At 32.5% G+C, this 18,976-nt stretch overlaps 2 protein-coding genes across 2 annotated transcripts in view; one reads left to right on the forward strand and one right to left on the reverse strand.

Moving 5' to 3' along the window:
- Positions 1–2,022: 2,022 nt before the first annotated feature.
- Positions 2,023–18,753, forward strand: CCT2 (chaperonin containing TCP1 subunit 2). The gene is made up of 10 exons (XM_067286198.1): positions 2,023–2,137; positions 14,950–15,093; positions 15,190–15,304; positions 15,394–15,583; positions 17,084–17,286; positions 17,359–17,543; positions 17,614–17,761; positions 17,833–18,185; positions 18,261–18,360; positions 18,465–18,753. The coding sequence occupies exons 1-10, from the start codon at positions 2,135–2,137 to the stop codon at positions 18,632–18,634; spliced, it is 1,611 nt and encodes a 536-aa protein (XP_067142299.1). The 5' UTR covers positions 2,023–2,134; the 3' UTR covers positions 18,635–18,753.
- betaCOP (coatomer subunit beta) overlaps positions 18,737–18,976 on the reverse strand; it is a 29,000-nt gene continuing 28,760 nt past the window's right edge. The window contains exon 22 of the mRNA XM_067286193.1: positions 18,737–18,927. Within this exon, the coding sequence (XP_067142294.1) occupies positions 18,859–18,927 (69 nt within the window). The 3' untranslated portion in view covers positions 18,737–18,858. The remainder of the gene's footprint in view (positions 18,928–18,976) is intronic.

The following is an 18,976-nucleotide window of genomic DNA, read 5'->3' on the forward strand; positions in this document are numbered from 1 at the left end:
GGCAAAAACGGCCGTTTGTAGCAGTAGTTTACGGTGGAAAAGAAAATGGCGTTCTCCACGGCTCAGATAGTTTCGTTTCGGGGTCCATTATGTGGTTTTATGAATGAAAATTTAGAAGTTGTTGTAGACTCCGCAAGCACGTGGTTTGCGGGTGTGAAAGGAAGTGGAAATGAATAGTCGGTAGAAGCGTATAGATAAACAAACAAAGGTTTATTAATTACACACACAAAAAAAAGGGGGATTGATCGCCTGATTTAAACAGGCAAACAGCGTTCTTAACAAAATTAAGGATGACAATAACACTATGATTACAACAGTAATTAATCGCGAGACTAAAACTAATACGCGATTAAACCTTAAAAAACTATACAAACATTTACAAGATGGTAGATACCGTCGCCGTATTTCGTGGGACACGTTGTTACGAAATGAGATTCTTCTCGCTGGTTCTTGTTTTTTTTTTTCCTGATCGGCTGCTCTGCTTCGAATCCTTTCTCTCGTCTCTTCACCGCTCCAGATCCCCGATCCACGAAAGAGAAAAACGAAAAAAATGCCTCGACACGTGGAAGTCACCCCTTTATATCTCCCACCATCCGGGAGCTTTTTCTTTTCCTCCCACGTGATCCTCCAAATAGCCAATCAAAAACCACGGCACAGCAATGACGACAACAGACGGTACGGTACACAGCAAAATGGCTGTGCGTCACATCTAAAACCCGATACAACAACATATACGCGACGCGACATAAACGAAAAAACAAACATATAAATAGAACAATCGAACAAAAAAAATACATAAATATATACATATAATTAATAGCGGCGAAGCGCTACATTGTGAAAGCGCAAGTTAATGCACGCGGTGATGTAAGTGTCTTTTCGAGTTTTTTTCGAATGGTATCCGCAGTGCTGTAACTAGGCAGGTGCAACAGGAGCACCCGCTCAGGGCCCATATGGAAGGGAGGCCCAAAATGCATGTATTTGTTTTATTAATTTCTCAAACCTAATTAGTTAAGGGGCCTAAATGCAAATTCTTGCACAGGGCACAGGAATGGGTAGTTACGGCAATGGGTATTCGGCATTCTAATTTTTTTCGTGGCTATTTTGAATGATCTTTCAACAAATAATCCATTTTATGGTTAAATTTTACAATTGGGACCCTTCTTTTGCCTTTAAAAGCTCATATTTTAGAATTATAGATTCCTCCATCACCATACTATCGATAGTGCGGGCGCCGCCATCGTTCTTTCTTTCACCGTCGTTCCTAAATGCCTACAAACAGCAGCGCACTCCGGTAGTAGCGGCGACGCGGAACGACCGCTATTAAAGAACGCACCCCTTATTAATCCTTGAACCCACGATGAACATGAAAAATGGACTCCTAGTGCCCTCAAGGTGAAAAGAGTTTAAAAAAAAACCATTGTGCAGATTATAGTGTCAAGTACAGCATTTCAACACAATCGGGTGACTGAAGGTTTTAAGACCCACCAGAGGCCGAGTACATGAAACCACTGAACACTGGTTCAGTAATTTTATCCACTCAGCGAGAACCCACTACAGTTGGTCGTGGGTCGCGCCTCGCCAACGAACTGGCCACGTGGAGTTTTCCGAGTTTTCTTCACATTTTTAACACCGAAATAGGGAACTGTTTATAAATTCCTCCCGGGAAGCATTTCCCTTCGTCAGATCGTCCACATGTCGCGTTGCCGTATACAAATAAAACCAAACCGAAGAGTTTACAGCGAATGTTTGCCGCTCTGAATGACCCGAATTTGTCAAAATTGAATACTTAAGAATTATTCATGAAATTGACTAAATAAATTAAATCCACGTATATAGACCACAAAGTCAGAAAACACGACAGAATGGCGCGTCTATACGGGGATCAATACGTTAAATTACTTAAAATTAAACTGAGATAATAATTAAATTTAAATAAAATTAAAAATAATTAAATAACGAAAAATAAAACAGAATACGAAAGAGATTAATAAAAATCAACTTTTTAAATAAATTATTTTAGGCTACTTTTGGCTATATTTTGTTGTAAGCGAGAAATAATTCGGCTGTGTCACACAGAGAAAGGAACTGTGAAGCACGTTTTTCCCTGTAAAAATTAATCGAAGACTTTAAAATGGTAAGAATTATTTTATTATTGTTATGATTATTATTATTTATTGATCTACGAGCATTTCAGTTGTTGTTTGACAAAATAATACTTATTCATTAATGCTTATCGAAGGTTTTAGTGAACGGGTGTGAATCTATGATTGAGTGGGCATGAAGAATCTTTTATGAAAAATTGTCTTTTCGCAAACACATAAATTAAATTACATAAATACATGTAAATTCGTAAAATATAAAATGTTTTATACATTTTTTTCCATTTATTTTAATTGATTTGTCTTTTAGGCTCGTACTTTATGTAATTAGGAGGGAGAAAGTCCATATATGGAAATTATATATATATAAAATGGTATAAGTTTATAAAAGTATTCTGAATGAATGATTCGACCCACACAAATTTTGATCAGAAGTGAACTCTGAATGAGGGATTTGCCACTCCCTATAAGAGCAAAAAAGTCGATGGAACCATACCTGTACTGTACATATGATCCTTCACGATATTTTCACCCCTAAAGGTTAGTTTATACTGTGAATTGGCTTGTATGTGCTTCAGTGCTCACCGTTGCTTGCATCTCGGCATCCACGTGGGTGGAAATCCCCTTACCCACGAAAACTATATACGTGGACTGTTTTTTTTTTTTTTTTTAACCTCTGATGGTCCATAAAACAAAGACAAGTGTAAATAACAAAATGAATTTATTACCAAAAGTTAGTTACAAATGTGGTTACTTTTCGACATAATTGCTGTGACAATTGAGGCATTTGTCATACCTGTGCACCAGCTTTACAATCCCATTTGTTGAATGTTGCCGCTAGTGACTCGAGATGGGCCCTAATGTTGTTTTGAAGATTGTCATTAGTCTCAAACCTCTGCCCTCTGAGCCACATTTTCAGTTTGGTAAAGAGGTGGAAATCGCTTGATGCTAAATTGGGGCTATACGCTGGATGTTTAAAAAGTTCCAAGCTGGATGGAAGTCTTCACATATTAAAGGTGTGAAGACTTCCACCTCAAGTCACTGGCAACAACATTCTATGAAGGGGGGATTGTAAAGTTTGTCCACAAATATGACAAATGCCTTGATCTTCACGGTGATTATGTTTTGACATAATCACAGTAACAATGTTTGTACCTAACTTTTGGTAATAAATTCATTTTGTTATTTACACTTGTCTTTGTTTTATGGACCGTTGGAGGTTCAAAAATAATCCGCCCTCGTAGTATCGTGTACTCCATGGTCAAGTGGGCTACTCAAAGCCAGCATTGTTGTGTGGGTTAAACTTGATAGTCTTAGTGGAACAACGTGTCTCCCAATTGTGTGCAACCTGGAAGTGGGCTGATTTCGGGGTCTATATCTTGCCAAGGGTTGCATGTAGAGGTATGGTTCCTTCGTCTTTTTTGCTCCTGTAGGTCTACAGCTCTGATAAGGTCCAACTGTCTCATTTAGAAGTGTAATTATACCAGATGGGTTAATTTCTGGAGGCTATATTTTGCAAAGGGTAAGATGTAGACCGTCTGTTCCTTTGACATTTTTACTTCTACGGGCCTGACCTACAGCTCTGATATTACATCTTACTCCATTTTTATTTTCATAAATTTCTTTATTTCCTGCATTAATGATGTTTTATTTTATAATTCTAATATAATTTAATATCTGTAATTAATTAAATACTAATATAAAAAGAATTGAATGTAGGCATTAGTCTAACTTGTATGAAAATTGTGTTTATAACTTACCAGGTTCTTCATAATTTGTTGTAGATATTTTGAGCTCATATATGTTGATTGACTCCATTGCAGGAGTGATATGACCATAATATACAAAAATTACTTTTTATATTCTGAATTAATCTAATAAATTAAAATTTACATATAATAAGATTGTGTGAGGTAAGGAAATGTAATAAGAAAACACTACAAATAATTATGGATATGTTTTTTCCATTTTTCACTCGCTTCGTACCATCAACAGGGCTTTTTTTTCTATACCCATCATGGGTTTGGCCAGGCCCATAACAAGACTAGCTGGTTGATGAGCACAGATTAACACTACCCAGATAAGTCACTTCCTATTCATGTTTTTCATGAACTCTAGAGAGTGCTGCATTTTTACAAAATGGCTACTTTATCTGGGTGGCTTGTAACTAGTAATGTAAAATTAATCATATATGCTGCTTGTAGATAGCTATTTATTGAGAAAGTTTCTAGAAAGAGAAAAAATATTTCTAGTGGGACACATCATTATGTGGTATCGAAATAAATGAGTGCAGTTGTTCTACACGTATTTGTGCCCTTTGTGTTAAAAAAACATCAACTTTGACATCTGTCCCATCAGGGCCAGATTTACTAGTAAACTATGTAAGCTGTTGTGAAAATACACAATTTTTAATGTTACTTTTAATTTGGTTTATAAGAATATTGACATTGTTAAATGGTTTTATCTATTTTCAAATTAATGTTTAATAAGAAAAACAAATTCTATAAATGTGTGTATAAATATTGTACTTGTTTTAATGCAAACTCACAAAATTTACGCTACAGTTTATTAAATTAATTTCAGAAGGTTTTTAGTTTAAATTATCGTTAAAAAATGGCATAGTTATAGCAAGTTGTAAATTTGCAGCGATTTGCACCGATTTGCAGCGATTTCTGCACCTATTTGCACCAATTTGCAGTGATTTGCACCGATTTGTATCGATTTGTATTGTTTAAGTGATTCAACGTGATTCAGAGTTAGTGAAAATGCACAATTCTCAATGTTACTTGTAATTGAGTACATAAGAATATTGTCTTTTTTCTTCTATTATTCAATGTTAAATGATTTTTTCTATTTTCAAATTAATGTTTAATAAAAAAAACAGATTTTAAAAAATGTGTGTATAAATATTGTACTTGTTTTAATGCAAACTCACAGAATTTACACTACAGTGTATTGCTTTTTTTGCATTGCCTCGCCTTGCATCGCCTCGCCTTGTTTTGTTTCGTTATGTCTTTTCTTCTCTTGTCTTGTCTTGTGTCGTTTTGTTTTGTTTTGTTTCGTTTTGTTTCGTTCTGCTTTGTTTATTAATGTAATGTTATGTTATGTTTCGTTCTGTTTGTTTGAGTAATTCAGGATAATTGAAAATTTGTGAAAATACACAATTTTTAATGTTACTTTTAATTTGGTTTATAAGAATATTGACATTGTTAAATGGTTTTATCTATTTTCAAATTAATGTTTAATAAGAAAAACAAATTCTATAAATGTGTGTATAAATATTGTACTTGTTTTAATGCAAACTCACAAAATTTACGCTACAGTTTATTAAATTAATTTCAGAAGGTTTTTAGTTTAAATTATCGTTAAAAAATGGCATAGTTATAGCAAGTTGTAAATTTGCAGCGATTTGCACCGATTTGCAGCGATTTGCCCCGATCTGCACCTATTTGCACCAATTTGCAGCGATTTGCACCGATTTGTATCGATTTGTATTGTTTAAGTGATTCAACGTGATTTGGAGTTAGTGAAAATGCACAATTCTCAATGTTACTTGTAATTGAGTACATAAGAATATTGTCTTTTTCTTCTATTATCAATGTTAAATGATTTTTTCTATTTTCAAATTAATGTTTAATAAAAAAACAGATTTTAAAAATGTGTGTATAAATATTGTACTTGTTTTAATGCAAACTCACAGAATTTACACTACAGTGTATTGCTTTTTTTGCATTGCCTCGCCTTGCATCGCCTCGCCTTGTTTTGTTTCGTTATGTCTTTTCTTCTCTTGTCTTGTCTTGTGTCGTTTTGTTTTGTTTTGTTTCGTTTTGTTTCGTTCTGCTTTGTTTATTAATGTAATGTTATGTTATGTTTCGTTCTGTTTGTTTGAGTAATTCAGGATAATTGAAAATTTGTGAAAATACACAATTTTTAATGTTACTTTTAATTTGGTTTATAAGAATATTGACATTGTTAAATGGTTTTATCTATTTTCAAATTAATGTTTAATAAGAAAAACAAATTCTATAAATGTGTGTATAAATATTGTACTTGTTTTAATGCAAACTCACAAAATTCACGCTACAGTTTATTAAATTAATTTCAAAAGGTTTTCAGTTTAAATTATCGTTAAAAAATGGCATAGTTATAGCAAGTTGTAAATTTGCAGCGATTTGCATTGATTTGCACTTATTTGCAGCGATTTGCATCGATTTGCACTGACTTGCACCGACTTGCCCCGATTTGCCCCGATCTGCACCGATTTGCACCGATTTGCACTAATTTGCATCGATTTGTATCGATTTGTATTGTTTAAGTGATTCAACATGATTCAGAGCGACAAACCGACAAAATATACTTTACTTTTTATTTTGTGTAGTAATTTCATTAATTTTTTTAAGAATTAACACAGTCTTTTTTTTAAAAAAGTGATAAAACCAATTTAAAAAAAGATTTTTAATGGAACAGATATAAAAATTTAATTAAATTCAGTTATAAAACATAAAACTAGTGAAACCCTCGTGTCTTTTTCTTCCAATATCTGTATTAAAGTGAGAGACATAGTCTGATTTAATTCTTTTCTTTTTATGATTGACTTTTAAAATTGTGAAGGATTGGTAAGGGGCCTTACAGAGTTCAGCTTAAGGCTTCGAAATGCTTAAATCTGACCCTGTGTCCCACACAAAATTACTGGCATTTTAAACTATCATCAACTAATCTTTGAAATCATCTGTTTAGTTTATATATGACAATTTTTGCAGACTTGTCTTGACACATTTGGACAAATCAGAGAACTTGTAACATAGTTGTTCACTTAAATCAAGGATTTCATAATCCAGTGTTACACTGGGTGGATGAATATGAGAAGTAAATATCTTAACCTAGAATTACCAACTCAAAATCTGATATGTAACATTCAATTTAAAACATTGTTGGTGAATATAGCCATGGCTCAGTTCTTGGTCATATGGTCATCATCATGGATATTTTTAATTCATAATTGCATAAATGGTAGTCTTCATGGTTAACATTAAAATGCATTGGCAAAACAATGGACTTCAGCTATTCTGCCCGTATATTTTTGAATGGTAACATTTGAAACAGTCTGCTCGAAGCCTAAAAAAAGCTCAAGATTTACGCCAATTTAAATTATTGCAGCATTTCATTGATTCGTATATAATATGATTATTTACGAACACGAACCAATCAGCAGACGGTGACAAAAAAGGTGTACTTTCTTTAAATCTATGTTTGTTTGGTGCAATTTTGGAAAAAATATAACATTATGAAAGCCATAGGAAATATCAACTTTGCTTGGCAAGAATTAAGTAATAAATGCATGAATGAAGTGTGGTAGAAGTTATGACTGAAGATATCCCAAGAATCCTCAATGAGAAGAGCCTATCGCTGTATCGTTAGGTTGAACAAACTCAACCTAATTGATACAGCAAGACTAAGAGATGTAAATGAGCAGGATATTGGAGTTACTGCAGGTTTCTGATGAGAGCTTTACCGACGACGACCTTCAAGAACTGGCAGAACCAGAAATTCATGTAGAACTGGAAAATAGAGATTCTGAAAACAAAGAACCCAAAAAATTTCTTTACAGGTTTCCTTAGTAAAAGTTTGGTAACAATTACTGAAATCGTTGCTCAAATTGTAGCCAATGATCCAGATTTTTGAAAGGAGTGCAAAAGCAAGACAAGACATTTTGGATGTGATCTTCTGCGACTGACATTTGCTTAAAGAAAGAAAAAAGCAACAAATGAAACTTCACAACTTTATTGCAAAATTAAAAAAAAAAAAAAACCAGAAATTTCAGAAAAGTCAGGACCTTTGTCACTAAAAATGAACTTTACATTTTTGTGTGCATATGTTTGTGTGTTATTTAACATATATTATTATACAAATTAATATAAAATTAACTTAAAATTAAAGTAAAATTTGTTTGTTTTTGGTCGTGTGTTTCCCTATCCCTATTTACTCTATGTTAAAATGACCTTGTTTAATGCTGTTTTGTTTAGCGCTTTGTCTAGGAACACATCCCCCGTGTTAAGTGGGGTTTTTCTGTATTTGAGATTTTGTAGTTTTATTCCAAGGAATATGGAGCATTTTATTATAGTGATGTAGATTTAGTTATGAATGAAAAGTTTCTTAATGGCTACTCACACCCTAAATCAGGGATGGGCAATCTTTTTCTATGTAAGGGCTGCATACAAGAGAAAAGAGAAAAGAGAAAAAGAAAATGCCGGTAAATCACAATTATTTATTCATATATAATTGTAAATTAGCTTATGTATACTTAATTTAGCTTCTGGAACTGATGTAAATGTAATATAACGGAAATATTTGGTTAAATATGTCACTGCTAGTTTAAATTAGTTTCGATGTGTATGTTACCTGGTTTCTTGTTTTAATTTTTACTAAATTTATTGCAGAAAAACTATTCACATACATAAGTTGTAGAAATAATGTTTGAATTTTTGCTGTATACTCCCTTAAGCTGGGAATGTTGATATATTTATTCATATTTTCTGCAATGCGGGCCACAAAAAATATTAATGTGGGCAGCGGGTTGCCCATCCCCGCCCTAAATAGTGGGGCCTGTTAGTGCTCTCAGAGCAGAAAGAGGCCTATTCTATAGAACTGCAATCATCTGACCAAAAATAAAACCCCTAAATAGTGGAGTATAATTATTGGATCTTACTTTTATTATAAGAAGGTACTGTTGGTTAATCTACAGAAATTGATGACAAGCCTCTCTTACATTGTTAAATAAAATTTTCTTCACATTAATTTTTGGATATGTTGGTTTTGTGATATTTGAAGTGTACAAACATGAGTACATGAGGAAATTGTCATAATATTGACAATTAAAAAAATAAAACACTGTGACTATGTTACCCTATTTTTATATCACTTGTCTTATTCATCCATATGCAGTAATGTCTGAAGCTTATTCTCTTGTGATAGTATGTAAAATATGTAAAAATAAATGTGAAGAAATAAGTTTTATTTAACAATGTAAAACAGTTAAATTTATATTAAAAAGCTTCTTGCCTCTATTATTTAATTACAAAAACGTAGTTACTTAGGACTAATGAACAGGCTTATTATACTCCTAGCATATTTAATCAACTTCTCCAAAATGCATTTCGGCCTTATGGCCCTTTTCAATTAGATAACACACAGAAAACAGTGTCTATGATGATAATTGCTAACACTACAGTATACCTTAGTAGTACAACAATTACAAATTACACATTACACATTATTATTAGGATTATAAATTATATCTAGATCAGTAACAATACAATATTAATGGAAAAAGTTTAAAAACAATCCAAACAAGAACAAAAATTAAGAATTGAAAATTGAGCTAGCATATCCTACAAATGTGATGGAGACAGAAGAAAAGAAAATAACCACAACCATAAACAAGACAGGAGGACTAATCCCAAGGTTTTTTACTAGAGTTGTTTAGTATTGTATTATTACTCACCTAGATATAATTTATAATCTTAGTAATAACGTGTAACAATTTTGTAATTATTGTACTACTAAAGTATATTGCAAGCATTGGCAATTGTCACCATAGACTCTGTTTTTATGTTATCCAATCGAAAAGGACCCAGTGGCGTGCGTGACATTTGATGACAGGGAAGCTGTGTTTCTGTAAGAAGCCGACTTCCAGGGGCAATCAGTTAATTGCGCGTCAGTGATGGTCTAGGGCAGTGGTTCTTAACCTTTTTATACTCGCCGCCCACCAAATATTTCATAATTTTTTTGTGACCCCCATTTTTTAATAATAATTTATATTTGATAATTTATTATCTATAATAAATTGAATTTTTTATTATTGCTTTATTTTTTATATAATAAATGTAAATCATAACTTTATTATTTCATTATCTATTTAAATAACATTCAAACTTCACAATTAAACATGAAAACTCATTAATTTTTAACAGAAAATAAAATAAGAAACATGTCGATAAATCGATCCAATGTCGATGCTAAAACTAAACTAAAATTAAAACGCCCACTTGTGGTAAGGATTTTGCATATCTTTTGCAAAAATATTTAAATTTTCAAAGCCTACTATTTTTCCTAATTATTTTTAAAATTCCAAGCATTAATAGTTTCTTAAAATTGCTTTGGAATAAAAGAAGTAAATACTGCGGTGTAAGTAGCATATTTACATTTATTTCTTCTGTACTAACAAAGTTGTATGTAGGAAGAAATACAAAATAAATAAATAAAAACTAAATAGGAAAACTTTATCTTTCTTATTTCACTTTTCAATACGATATTCGGATTATACATCAATTTTCTTTTTATTATATTCTGAAGGAAATTTTGCATAATTTGGCGGCCCCCGGCAAACTTCTTATGGACCCCCAGGGGCCGCGGCCCCCTGTTAAGAATCACTGGTCTAGGGTCCATTCGTATTCATTTGTTCGATAAGCCAGTAAAAACTGTAGACTTCTCTAAATGTATTTTTAATATCACAATTACATTCTGAATCGCTAGCCACGATATAAGGGCTAAAATTAAAAATAAATTATAAAAACTTACTCGGTGAAATAAAATGTGCGGTGGATATACATACCTGGTACAATGTATTGTTCGATTGTATTAATATACTTTTAAAGAAAATTATAATTAAAATATAGCTTTGTAAAGAAACGTACATAAAAATAACATAAAATAGTCATTACTTTTTAAATCTTAAAACAATCCACTTAGTCAAATATCTTGATACGAGTAGCTAATGGATGGAACTAGTGCCGGTCCAGGTAGGTGTGTAGTGAGTGTGTGCGTGCCAAATCCCGAGGGTGCCGATACCGGTCAATGTCAAATGCCTCTTTTGTCGCATCACTAGTATATCTCAAAGGACGCCACAGGGCTGTTGTAAATTTTAAACGTTTCTCACCGTAGCTGTAAAAATCTAACTATGTTAAACTTAATAGTCATTCGTTTTCTAACTAATTCGTTTTAATACCAGGTGTACACGGAAATCAGTTTCCCACTGTACTGAGCGAGTGATTGGTTCTGTTAAGCTTTTGTTGAAGTAAAATTCTGGCTCTTTCAACAGGGTTTTATTTATGTCCCCATTCCCTAATCTCTTAATTATTTAGTCACTTCTTAAGTAGAAATAAGTCGAAACCAGTTACTTTGTACCTGAATATCTGTAGTCTTGGGAAAACAGTGGAAAGACAAATTTTTATGACAACGGATATATAAATCGTAAATTTAAGGAAAATAAATTCTAGAGCTTTTTTTTTGTACCATTGTATGTACTGTACGTCTCATTCATTAAATTTGGTTGTAAATGATGCTGCCAAAGTAACAGTTAATTTTTAACACTGTACTAGAATTGTACACGTTTTTTCTGCATCCCCTTACAGATGAGACATACTAAATCGTAATATCACCGGTTTAACATCGAAATCCGTAAGTAATATAAGATGGGAGAGCGGAATAAACGCAGAATAAATATATCAAATATTTTAATGGAGTTTTTTTAAACTCCTGTCAACTATACAGAACTATCATAAAAACGTGCCAGTAAACTCCTATCGGTTGGGTTGTTATAAATCTAGTCTAGGGTGGGCAACCCTTTTTATAACATGGGCCAGAATAAATTTTACGTTTTTTTCCGCGCCGTAGTAGTTAATTGACGCCTTCTTGTGACTCGTAATTTTTTTAGTCTGCAAATATGAAATAAATATATAAAAAGTTAATTACTACATTTATTTCTCTTATCGTTTTCGAAAATTACAAAGAATTGGAAAAATAACTATTAATTAGTTATTTTTCCAATTTAATAATCTATTAAAGATCTCGCGGGCCGGATAGAAACTTTTCGCCAGCCGTAGCTGGCCCGCGGGTTGCCCGCCGTTGATCTAGTCTGCTCGTGATTCACATAATCGAGCGAGGGTGGCCGAATATCTAGCAGGCGGCTAACAGCCCACAACCGCTCCGGGATATAAAGTCGCGTACTCTTTACGCGTGTGTCGCTTCTACCAGCTAAACCGTGACGTTTGTGCTATGTAAAGCGCATGCGCCAATGCCTATAATCTGGCTGCTTGGAAGTTGACAGGCAGGCGGATAACAGCCCACAACCGCTCCGGGATATAAAGCTGTACTCTTTACGAGTGTGTCGCTTCTACCAGCTAAACCGGGTGAGGTTGGTGCACTGTAAACCGCATGTGCTAATGCCTATATAATCTGGCTGATTGGAGACTGACCCGGTTTCGACATTCCTTCCGCCACCGAATTATTCGAATATACAATAGCAATCTTATCGTTTTTTTTTCACATGTAGTATAGAAATTTGTAAAAGATACATAATGCAGTTATAATAAAATATTAATTTTAATTAATTCAAAGTACGTTAAAATATGAAAATTTATATTTTATAAAATTCAAGGGAAGGTCATTGGAAGGTGGAATCGGCGCTTCCATCGCTTCCAATGACGGCACGCCACTGAAAGGACCATAAGGCCGAAATGCATTTTGGAGAGGTTGATTAAATACGCTGGAAATATAATAAGCCTGTTCATTAGTCCTAAGTAACTATGTTTTTGTAACTACAGAGGCTTGTTTTTGCTAAATGGAAAATGACGTTATAATTTTTAATCTGTTTTTTATAAGCTTTAAATGTGAGGAATAAAAATAGTAATAATAATGCTAATGACTTAGTAAAATAATAAAGTTATACATAAAAAAACTAAAACTGAAACTCTGAAGATTCAAATCTGCACTGTCTAGCTCCAGTACCTAGCATCTTATTCACTCTGCTATCACTGCCCTGGGACATGAAACTTCCACTTATATGCTAAACACTAAATTTTCAGAGGCCCAATTTTTGGAAATGCTTGAGAAATAGGTCCTATTATTTGAACAAGGAGCTGCTTGTGTTTCACCAAAGTTTCATTTGAATTGTCAACATCTGGCTCTCCCCTTGTTAGCAATAAGAATCATTTTTGGATAATTTTTTAATGAATAACACATTTGATCACAATGTTTAAACAGTATTTCACAGGTACAGTCATGTCAAAATTTTTGTTTTAGTTACTGAAAAAAGATCAAAGTGAAAAAAGTAATCTGAAAAAATTCCCAAAATTTCTGTCATTCAATAAATAATCCCCAGTCTGGAAATGCTGGGTGGCATTGCACACAACTGCCTTCGGTTCTCAATGTCACTTTCTGCTTTTCTGTCCGAACTTGACACACAACATCATGAAATTGCTAGGTATGTGGTGCACAGGACTCCCATTGTACGAAACTTGACATTTTGCTGTTTTTCCTGAAGTATGATTTGTGATTCAATTTCACAATGAATATTGAAACAAGCAGACCAGGGCTTTTATCGTCAGTGTTATATTTTTATCGCCACTTTAATAAAAATATTGTCCAGTGGCTATTTTGGTGCTATGTAATGCAATCTCTGGTTAATAGGCCTGATAACGTAAAAATAAGCACCGAATTTTAATCTTTCTCTAGAATTAATGATGTCGTGCCAGAAAGTTCTAACTAATCCATGAATTTTATTCAATTTGCTTAGGCATATCAAAAAATTATTAAATATATTTGTTAACAAAACACAGATAGAGAAGGAATTGGAAAATTGATCACTGGACCACAAAAAATTTTTAATTGCAGTTTCAGTGTTTTCCCACTTAACCAATGTTATAGAATGTGGAATATTTTTTAATTAGTTACTGAGTAGTTTCCAATATGGAATTTCATAACTTCTATCAAACTTAGAAGTAACTAATAAAACAGTTTAATTGAAGATGATTTTAAAATGACCCATAAAAGCAACTTTAAAAATTTATTCCATGACAAGATTATGTGATATTCCACGTAAATATTTGATAATATTAGCACGGGCATAGCACTGTACAGGTGACAAATCTGATCATGGACTTGTAGATGTTTGCTGAGTTTAGCTCATGGCTGATTACGCATAACATAGGCGTCAATAAATTTCTTTATCATTGCATGATCAATTCCAGTTTCTGACTGCACAGGCTATTGATGATGATCCAAAATTGCAAATAAATTTGAAAATTGTATAAGATTCGTATTTTGTTTTTCGTCATTAATTATATAACATGAATCAAACATTATAAAATGTTGATGATTTTTCCAAAGAAAAGATGAACAACTGAAAATTTTGGGCCATCAATTTTCAAGGAGATTAGTTTTCCTGGCAGTTAGTTGTTTTAACAGCCAGTTGTTCTGGCATTCAATCAGAAGCAGTCACAAGTCATATACCAATAAATGTATCATCATTTATTTGTAACTTTTATGATTATAAAATTTAGAATAATTCAGTTAAATGCAAATGTATATAATCAAATGTGATACTGAATTATTCAGTCATAATAATTATTTTTCATTTGTATAAATGTTAAAAAAAAAATTGATAGATGGATGGCCAAGGTGATTAAGGCATAAGCATTTTGGGAGAGCCAGGATCAAATGCAGGTGAGCAACTCCCTGGGAATCCATTTAGGAGCAGTCAGGGTTGGTCCCTCATCATCCATCTGTGCAATTTGTGATACATAAATAGATAGGCTTAAACACATAATTAGCACCATAAATTAACTACAACACCAAATTTATAGCGTTTTCATAGAATAATTAAGATGTATATTTTGTGTAAATGTTGCATGAACAATTTTGTGAAATGATAAAAAATAAATTTGTTTTCCATACTCTAGAGATGAATTTAATAGTTTGAAATTTTAAGCTTATTCTTGTAGATATTTTTTCTAATATCCCTCTTAATTGCGTTTACATTTAAACGATAAATTTTTCTATGGTTATATAGGCTCAGTTAATGTCATTGAATCCTGTGAGAATATTAAAAGGAGATGCCGAAGAAGAAAAGGCAGAAACTGCTCGTCTGTCGTCTTTTGTTGGAGCAATTGCTATAGGAGAACTAGTTAAGAGCACGCTCGGACCAAAAGGAATGGTAAATATATAACTTAATACTGTTTATTTTCAATTGAATGAATTATTGTTTTCATTTTTAATATAACAAAAAAAAATTATTAAAATATTTACATAGGATAAAATACTTGTGAGTGAAGGTAGAAATGAAGGAAAAGTCGAAGTTACAAATGACGGAGCTACTATTCTTCGTTCAATTGGTGTCGATAATCCTGCAGCAAAAATATTAGTCGGTGGGACTTATTATATTGCTTTATAATTTATAAGCGGGTAAAAAGAATGTAATGAGCATGAAATAAAATGCTAATTTATTTATTATTAGATATATCTAAAGTTCAGGATGATGAAGTAGGAGATGGAACTACTTCTGTTGCTGTTCTTGCTGCAGAATTTCTGAAAGAAGCAGAAAGATTAATTGCAATGAAACTTCATCCTCAAACAATTATTGCTGGTTGGAGAAAATCGGTTAATAAGGCTCGAGAAGTTCTAACTAATGCTGCTGAGGATAACAGGTGACTTTAATAATTATTATTGAATTATTTAGAATACAGTGGAACCTCACTTAACAAGCATAATTCGTTCCAGAGTCGTACTTGTAATGCGAAACAATTTTTCCCATAGATTTTAATGTAAAATACGATAATGCGTTCCATGCTGAAAAAATGCTCAAATGTTTTATGTATAACATTTATTTAAAAAAAAAATTGTACAATATACACTGTTAAGGAGTGTGAATCATCATCATCTTTTCTTCTAGTGTGGAATGAACCATCCTGGAATGAGAATTTGATTTGCAGAAACAAAAAAAAAATCACAGCTAATATGTTTGATAAACACTCAAAACAATATGCCAAATTCTTGGGTTATGTAAAGGCTATAATTAAATATTAGAAATTAATTAATTTGACTAGAGGTAGGCAATTATGTTTCCATCTCGTATTAAATTTAATAATTATAAATAGTTAATTTTTAATTCAGACATTTCTAAAATTTCATTTGGAATCGGTCATTAAATTTAATGACCCAAGAATTTGGCATATTGTTTGGCGTGTTTATTATATAATGGGCTATGGTTGTTAATTTATCTATTTTTTCATTTTAAATTTGAATATATAATAATCGAACATTCCATTTATTACAATTTTGAAATATGTTCGAATGCCAGCTCACGAGGATGGGCCTATTACATTATTTAATTAAGCACAAACGTTTTCAGCCTAAAGTACTCTCTGTGATAGAAGGTGTTAAATGTTTTATTAAGTACTTGTGAAAGACTGATTTTATCTATCAATCATTGCTTAGTTGCTAATGAATAGCTGTCTTTTTTAATTTTTGCCCTTAGGCCCTCTCAGTGCCCAAAGTGTAATTTTTAGCAAACCGATTATGGGCATGGTGATAGACGAGGCCAAACAAATCTGGATGGACTCCCAAAAAGTTCCTGGGGTTAATATGTGTACAGGAAAAACTACAAGCAATAAAATAAAGAAATTTTGTTTTTTCTGATTCTGATCTCATCTTTGTGTCAATACCCAAAACACCAGTATAAAGTCCTATTAATAAGTTATGTTCAAGTAGACAATTGATGATAAAGTTCCTGGGGTTTTTGATCCATCCAGATTCAATCCCAGGTCTTCAGAATGGAAGCTGCCTCTTTAACCATTTGAGTCAATGAATAACTGTTTCTTGGAAATTTTGGAGTTTAGAGCAAGAGTTTGAAGTGCTTGCCCACAATATTGAGAATGTGACAATGCTCTGCAAGTTTTTTTTTACATTCAGTGGTTGTGACTATTTTTCATTTCCTGAACTGAAATGACAAATGCAAAGCACTTGTTTTGATGATATTGAAGTATTATTGTTGTAGATGTTTTTTATTGTGTATTATTTGAAATAATCCAAGTAAAAATGAAAGACAGTGTATATGGTAACTATATTTAGTGTTCTGAATACAATATATAATTACATTTTTTAGTATAATTTCTTATAAGTTTTAAAATATTTTGTTATTTATTTAGCTCAAATCCCGAAAAATTTAGAGAGGATTTAATGAACATTGCTCGTACGACTCTTAGTTCGAAAATATTATCTCAGCACAAGGATTTCTTTGCGCAATTAGCCGTAGATGCTGTACTGAGATTAAAAGGATCGGGAAATCTGCAAGCTATTCAAATAATAAAAAAATTAGGTGGAAGCCTTACCGATTCTTTCCTCGATGAAGGTAAGTTACAATTTAATTCAAATGGTTTGTAAATTTGATATTTTGATAACTAAATTGAATCACTTGGTTTAGGATTTCTGCTGGATAAGAAAGTTGGTGTTAATCAACCCAAAAAAGTTGAGAATGCACGAATACTGATTGCTAATACTCCTATGGATACCGATAAAATTAAAATATTTGGATCAAGAGTAAGAGTAGATTCTGTTGCAAAAGTTGCCGAATTAGAAATTGCAGAAAAAGAAAAAATGAAGGACAAGGTAAAATATTTTACAACATGTAATTTGTACTGTAATTTGGACAGCCATTTAATATGAAATATATTTTCAGGTTGATATGATCCTGAAGCATAACATTAATGTATTTATTAACCGACAATTAATATATAATTATCCCGAACAACTGTTCTCCGATGCCGGAGTTATGGCAATAGAACATGCAGATTTTGATGGAATTGAAAGATTAGCATTAGTTACAGGTAATTTTTAAAGTAAATGTATTAATAAAATATATATGTGGATATGGATAATATAGTTCATTTATTTCTAGGTGGAGAAATAGTTTCAACATTTGGTAATCCGGATAAAGTGAAATTAGGTCATTGTAAGTGTATCGAAGAAGTTATGATCGGAGAGGATAAATTATTAAAATTTTCTGGCGTTCCTCTGGGAGAAGCATGCACTATTGTCCTACGTGGAGCCACTCAACAAATATTAGACGAAGCCGAGAGATCTCTTCACGATGCCTTGTGTGTTTTATCTCAGACCGTGAAAGAAACTCGCATTGTTTACGGTGGAGGAAGTTCTGAAATGCTGATGGCCAATGCCATTATGCATCTCGCTGAAAAAACAGCTGGAAAAGAAGCCATAGCTATGGAATCATTTGCTAAAGCATTACATCAAGTAATTATCCATTATCATTTTTCTAATTGTTTAAAAAAGTTTGAGAGATTTTAATTCTTAATATGCTCCTGATAGATTCCAACCATTATTGCTGATAATGCAGGTTATGACAGTGCTGAATTGGTGGCTGAACTCAGAGCAGCTCATTCACAAGGAAAGCATACTTATGGATTAGGTATATAAATAATTTGATAGCCATTACGAAATAAGTCAAAAGAATTAATCTATATTGCTTATAATCTTAGCTTTGAGGTTTTACTAATTGCTATTAAATTTCAGATATGCAGAAAGGTTGCATTGGTGACATGCAAAAATTAGGAATTACAGAGTCCTTCATTGTAAAACGACAAGTTCTGTTGAGTGCAGCAGAAGCCGCAGAAATGATTCTCAGGGTGGACAATATCATAAAATCGGCACCCCGTCAACGCCAACCAGATCATAGTCATTAGTGACCCTAAGCGTTTGGTACCAGCAAATATATTCTGTTAAGGTCAATATTTAAACTAAAAGGCATTTGTTTTTTTTATTTGTACTAATTGATGCAATAAAAGTTCCAATGAAAAGTAAACTTTTATTTGATTTGCAATAAAAGCGAATCCTATACAAAACAAAAAATTCCAATGTTGTTTTTTTATAAATATTCCAAATTACGTTCTTTAAAAATAGCCGTCATTCATGCACCCAATTTTAGAGAGGACTTCTGAGTCAAATTAATCTTGTCTCCCAAACTCAGAGCCATGCCCTTTAAATAAAAAAAATATATACATTATTACATTACAAATCTAAAATAA

This window comes from Centruroides vittatus, unplaced genomic scaffold, assembly GCF_030686945.1.
Source record: "Centruroides vittatus isolate TY-2023 unplaced genomic scaffold, ASM3068694v2 scaffold_3293, whole genome shotgun sequence".
NCBI lineage: Eukaryota > Metazoa > Arthropoda > Arachnida > Scorpiones > Buthidae > Centruroides > Centruroides vittatus.

Coding starts and splice junctions, on each gene's coding strand:
- CCT2 (XM_067286198.1), top strand. Junction 15,094..15,189: donor CGCTCGGACCAAAAGGAATG/GTAAATATATAA, acceptor ATATTTACATAG/GATAAAATACTTGTGAGTGA. Junction 17,544..17,613: donor AAGAAAAAATGAAGGACAAG/GTAAAATATTTT, acceptor ATATATTTTCAG/GTTGATATGATCCTGAAGCA.